This window comes from Dermacentor silvarum, chromosome 2 (genome assembly GCF_013339745.2).
Source record: "Dermacentor silvarum isolate Dsil-2018 chromosome 2, BIME_Dsil_1.4, whole genome shotgun sequence".
Classification (NCBI taxonomy): domain Eukaryota; kingdom Metazoa; phylum Arthropoda; class Arachnida; order Ixodida; family Ixodidae; genus Dermacentor; species Dermacentor silvarum.
This window is the reverse complement of record NC_051155.1, coordinates 154,548,108-154,554,107: the sequence shown is the minus strand read 5'-3', so window position 1 is coordinate 154,554,107 and position 6,000 is coordinate 154,548,108. Positions and strand designations below refer to the sequence as shown.

The 6,000-nt window shown below is 43.5% G+C and overlaps 1 protein-coding gene across 5 annotated transcripts in view; it reads right to left on the bottom strand.

The window, feature by feature from the left end:
- The window catches only part of LOC119441935 (transmembrane protein 198), a 149,205-nt gene continuing 143,205 nt past the window's right edge, over positions 1–6,000 (bottom strand). For 4 of the 5 annotated variants that reach the window (XM_037706605.2, XM_037706604.2, XM_049661753.1 and 1 more), the window contains exons 6-7: positions 4,040–4,173; positions 1–1,243 (exon numbers count right to left, since the gene is read on the bottom strand). In XM_037706605.2, the coding sequence (XP_037562533.1) occupies positions 1,106–1,243; positions 4,040–4,173 (272 nt within the window). In that variant the 3' untranslated portion in view covers positions 1–1,105. The other variant, XM_049661754.1, reaches the window with a different exon arrangement.

The following is a 6,000-nucleotide window of genomic DNA, read 5'->3' as shown; positions in this document are numbered from 1 at the left end:
TGGTCATAAACAATCATTTTAATGTCCTGCAGCATATGATATGTACAGTGGAGTACAGCAACAACAATGAAAAAAAAAAACTTGGACGTTCTCAGATGTGCACAATGAGTCCCATATCAGGGCTGAGTACACTCCAGGTGAAGAGATAATGTAATGACTACCTATTATTATACACCCATGCCTTGAATGTGTGAACATGGCATTTAGTGTTTTGTTATCAGAGAGTACACAATACTGTTTTTAGTGTCTGTAGTTTTGGCAGTCACTGAACACTACAAAGTTGTGCCACACGCTACGGCTGCTAAGGAAAGAGAAAAAACTGTACTTGTTCTTTTCTCCCACATATCACAAGTGAAACATATTCACATTAGTCTCTGTCCATAACTATGTACACCAAACAGTCCTTTATTACACCACATTCCAAACATCAACTCAACAGCACCGGGGCTGCGCTAAGCTCTTGAGCATGAGAATGCCTCACTCTCTCTGCGCACTGAAAAAAGTCATGCGATAGATGAGAAATACTTTGTGCCCTAGCAACTTTCAGCATGGCTCGTAAAATGCATCCAAGAGTGCACCTCTGACTTCTTTGCCATGTCTACATTAGCTTAAAACACTCTCGAAAGACCACGCATGAATATTTCCTTGCTGTAACAAACGACTCAAAAAACATGCGGCTTAATCTACCGCATCTATTCAACACTCAGCACCACTTCCTTTCTACATTGCATTCCAACAGTGTATTTGGAGAGAAGATTTTAAGACTGAAAATGTCACTGCTATGGGAACACCTTGTGTTACCGTATTAACCTGCTTGTCTCAAAAGAATCTCCACGACACAACTTCTCACCACAACACTGGAGCGGGTTACTTGTCCTTCCCACACTCAGTTGCAGTTGTTACCCTTTGCCTCAAGGCTCCTTGGGTCTGTCCCAGCTGAGAACTACAACTGAACACCTGCTCTGCTCGTCAACGGACACAAAATGCTCGAACAAGAAGTTCGCTCCTTGTTGTTCACGGCTTGTGTCCCTCTGGACAGCCAACCCTGCTCGTGTCCCACGGCTTGCTTTCTTCCGAACCTTGGTAGAGGTGACGAAGGTCGTGCTCAAGTCACTTGGCTCAGTGTGGTGGCTGTGCTCTCCGAAGGGTTGAGCATCGTGAGGTGTGTCAGGTCAGAGTGGAGCATCGAGAGGCTGTCGTCGGGTGGCGGGCACACCTTCTTCTGCAGGCTCTGGATGTAGCTCTGTGAATCACCCCAACGCCAGGCAGAACAGGTTTTCGTTGCCGAGAGATCGGTCGACCGCAGTTTGATAGGTGCCGTGTTGAGCAGGAGCAGCATAGATGGGGTAAGGGGGAGAGGGAGAGAAAAAAGGCCCGGTCTCTCAAACCCTGGGGACATCTCAGCTCTCGTTTGATTTTGTTTGCCAGGTAAGAAAAAACAAAGCTGTCGCTGTGCTTGACGAGGCAGTCAAGATTGCAAGGCCACAGACATGGAGAAAAGTGGTGGTATGTTACTAAAGCAGTATGCAATTACTCTGGCAATGGTTCAAATTTAAATTTATGCACTGCTTCAGAGGTAAAGTGGACACAAACACATCCTTGGTGTTTCATAGGCCGACGAGTCCTCATGCATTAAAATGCTCGTCAAAATGCATGACTTGCATTCATATCTTACTGTATTAATAACAGCTGCATTCCCATTTACTCCGTATGTCACAAATACAGACACAGGTAAAACATTATATTGAACAGTGTGCTCATTCGAAATACACATGCAAAGACCATGTATGTTGCTACACTGGTGGTGGTGGTGGTGGTTGCTGTGTGTACATTGACATACAAACTTTCAGCCTATTTGTGTTTGCCATGCCTCTGTCACTTCACTACAAAAGTTCAAATCTGCAGTTGAGCAGAAAGAATCTCACGGTTAAACAGCAGAAACGTGAAAGCAGAAATTGTGCGTGCTCGTAGTCATGCAGTGTACTTTAAGCATTTTTAGTGCAATGCAAGACGTGTAGGTGCGCAAATGTCTTCAAGCAGACGTGTTAAGATAAGCGACGGAGGACCATGGCTGCAGAGGTAGGTACTGCATGCAGTGAGAGACCCAGGGATTGGAAAGGCCCACAGCCAATGTTGGTAAGTAAAACAAAACATCTGCGACATCTTGTTCATGTTTAAACAGTCACGTTTTTAAAGAGACAATGAATATGATGTGTTTTTATTTAGAGCCACAGGAGCGGCTTTGATTAGCGTTAACCTGGTGCTTAGCAATTTAGATGTGGGGTATGGGGAGGGAGGGGGCTTGTTGATAATTTGCCATAATACTTTAGAAATGTGCTGTGACAAAATACAAAAGGACAGAGATACAACAAAGAGGAGGATGTGTACGGACCAAACACTGGTTTGTGTCCCTTTTCCCATTGAAACCTTTGTGCTTTTGTACTTTATCATAGTATGGTTTAAAAACATTTGAGGCCATCTATGCCTGCTGACAAGATGTCCATTATTAATGCATGCATGAGGACCGAGTTTACTGCTGGTTTTTTTCTTGTTCAGAGCACAACTTGTTATTCAGAACTTTTAAAAGTTAAATGCAGGTAAAAGAATACATGAAGTGATAGGATGAGTGGCATCATTTGGACACTGTGCTGTTAAAAAACATAATACATTACATATTATTGGGGCATGTGCTATCTTACTTTGACATAAAAAGCAAATTTCCTTGTTGAAAATTTTGGCACTATAAGTATACCATAGTAACCTGCTATGTGAAACTAAGTTATGACACCAGGCATCTTGTAAATATCAAAAAGACGAATAGGAAGGTGGCAGGCCTTCCTCAGACTTGATAATTAGGCGCATTACAGCAATTGCAGTGTAGGTAGCCAAAAGCTGTATTAAGCACAATCAAATACTTGTGTAATGCAAGCGATGTTAAAGAATAATGTTAATGAAATGTAAAAAGGAGCCCACTGTAACTCAAAACCCTTTGAGCATTTCAAATGAAAAACTTGGAGTTAAGGTATTAAGCACAGAAAGGTGCACAGGGCTAACATATTCATTATCACTGAAGTACCTTTAAACCAAATTGCGAGCAAAGCCAAAGTAGTCCTATCACTGAGAAATAAGTTTACTAAATCAAGAATGCATTACAGAAGTGACAGACTACCAAGCAAAGCAGTTTGTGAATCGCACACATTTTTTTGTAGAGTAACGACAAATATACGATTACGTGCTGCTAACTGAATGCTGTAAAATAATTATGTGATTGGCATTCTGACACCTATTACTCATAGGCCACTTCAACTGAGAATATCAGTGACATACAGTATGCTAGTCACAACTACAAATGCATATAGTATTGAACAGTATGCGTTAACTATATATAATAATTAAGATACTTTGCTAGAAGCCGGTGCCCCCACACAATGTTACAAGTAGTCAGAGCAAATTGGAGTCTGTGGTACACTGGATTTATCAAAGAATGAAAATTAAATTATGGGGTTTTACGTGCCAAAACCACAATCTGATTATGAGGCACGCCGTAGTGGGGGACTCCGGAAATTTGGACCACCTGGGGTTCTTTAATGTGCACCTAAATCTAAGTACACGGGTGTTTTCGCATTTCGCCCCCATCGAAATGCGGCCGCCATGGCAGGGATTCAATCCCGCGACCTCGTGCTCAGCAGCCCAACACCATAGCCATATCAAAGAATGGAAAGGCGACTTTTTGTTCTGCTGCTGTCATAGCAGTCAGCACAGTGCTGAATGCTTGACTTGTGTCTGCGCCACCAGCTGTCATAAGTGCATGCTCCTTGCATCAGACCTCTTCAACATTTGGCATCAACTGGTGGCTTATTGTTGCCTGCTGGAGGCTTGGAGTCACTCTTCCCAAGAGTTTGCCACTCTCCGGTGTTCACTAAAATAACGATATTACCTTGACAAACACGACACACTTAGTGGTGGTCGCAGCAATGACAGATTAACTTGTACATGACCACCTGCTCTAGCCCTCCCTTGGCATGCCCATATATCTCACCTGGGAGATGACATCTCCGTGAGCAGTCCGCACCTGGTACAAGTATCGGTATTTTCGCTGTCGTTGCTCTGCGCGTGATTCTTCTTGCCTTATTCTCTGCAGGTTGAGTTGACGAGACCTTCGGGTCGGCCCAACTGCAGACAGGACACAGAAAATTACTTGTATATTGCACCAAAGATGCAGGCCCCGTAATCTAAGGCCAATTGGTAGCCCAGCTAGACACCGGAGGCTCGATCTAGTGACCAGCCTCAAACGTATTGGTTGTGCGGTGACTGAAAAAGGACTGCACCAGTAAAAGCAGGATTGGTCAAAGACTATGATGGCATATCTTTTAATAAAAAATGGTACGTAAAACAAATGAGGGCAAAGGAAATGAAGGGAGGATACATCTGGCGACTAACATAAGCAATAAAAACTATAAGCATGATCCAGCACTCGATTCCTGTCCTCCGTGTTGATATACAGGGGGCTTGGGAGATGAGCATCCCACCAGTTGACTGGAGCAGTGGAAGAGACTTGATGTCAGAAAGTCATTTATATGGATGAACATATGGTTCCGTAGATGGTTATTTTCAAATCTCATTATCATGAAGGACACAGATGAAAGTAAAAGCCAAGGCCAATCCTTTTTAATAGCCAGACTGCCAGATAGCAGATGTTGGCTCGCACAAATAATCAGCAGTTTTGCCCAAAAGGGCCAAGCACTGACTGCCATAGCAAGCTTCAGCATTGCGCTTGAGCTCCTCGGAAGGTGTTCTAAAAAAAAAATACGGCAGATCCCACGCCCTGTGGGAATCGATGTTATGCAAAGCAGTGTGTGGGGAGCCTACCAAGTTAACGAAACGACCATGAGAGCACCAGGACGTAGGCAGCTGTTGCATGACCTACATGACACGCATGTCATGACATTCATGTCATGAGTCTTCAGTAGTTGCTCTACTTATGCCTAAGAGAATTTAAGGCGAAAGCCTAAGTCATGGTCATGGCTATTACTTCGACCATCAACCTTTAGCCTTTTCCTTCACTTAGTACCACATCCGAAAACATTCCATTCGTTTTTGAGTGTTGATATTTTTGCTGAGTCATTGTCACTTTTGCTGAGTCATGATCATGACTATTACTTCTACCACAATCCTTTAGTGTTTCCTCCACTTAGCGCCCACGTCCAAACCCATTCCAGTGGTTTTTGAGTGTTAATCTTTTTTCGCCGAGTCAACTGTCATTTTTGCTGGGTCATGCTCATGACTGTGACTTCTACCAGCATCCTTTAGTGTTTGTTTCACTTGTTGCCCACGTCTGAACACATTCCAGTGGTTTTTGAGAGTTAATATTTTTCACTGCGTCATTGTCATGTAGGTCATGACCTATCATTTATATTCGTCCTATCATTTCCTATCATGACCTATCATTTATATTCGTCATGCACTCCTGTCATACTATGCCAATTTTGGTACCTACGAAGTTAACGAAACGACCATGAGAGCACCAGGACATAGGCGGCTGTTTCATGACCTACATGACACACGTCATGACATTCATGAAATGACATATCATTTATGTTCGTCATAAACTCTTGTCATAGTATGCCAATTTTGGTACATACCAATTTATCGAAACGACCATGAGAACACACAGACGTAGGCGGCTAGATAGATAGATACTGTCAAAGTAGCAAATGTTCGCCAAGAAATGCTTCGCATTTAATACATGGACGTGGCACACTGGCGCGAGGCAACCCGCGAGGCAACTGCTGCTACGTAGCAGAAACGGCGCCCTGGCAACTGCTAAGCGTCGCACCTTGATGGTGCGTGAGACGAGCTCGACTGACAGAAAACCATTGCAATTTGTCAGACAGTTTATCTTGACATTTACTGCCACCTTTACTCAGACCAGCGTATGCACACAACTGCTCAGCAGGAATGCTAGTGTGTGTGTGCACAACACTCATGCCAGCAGCAGAA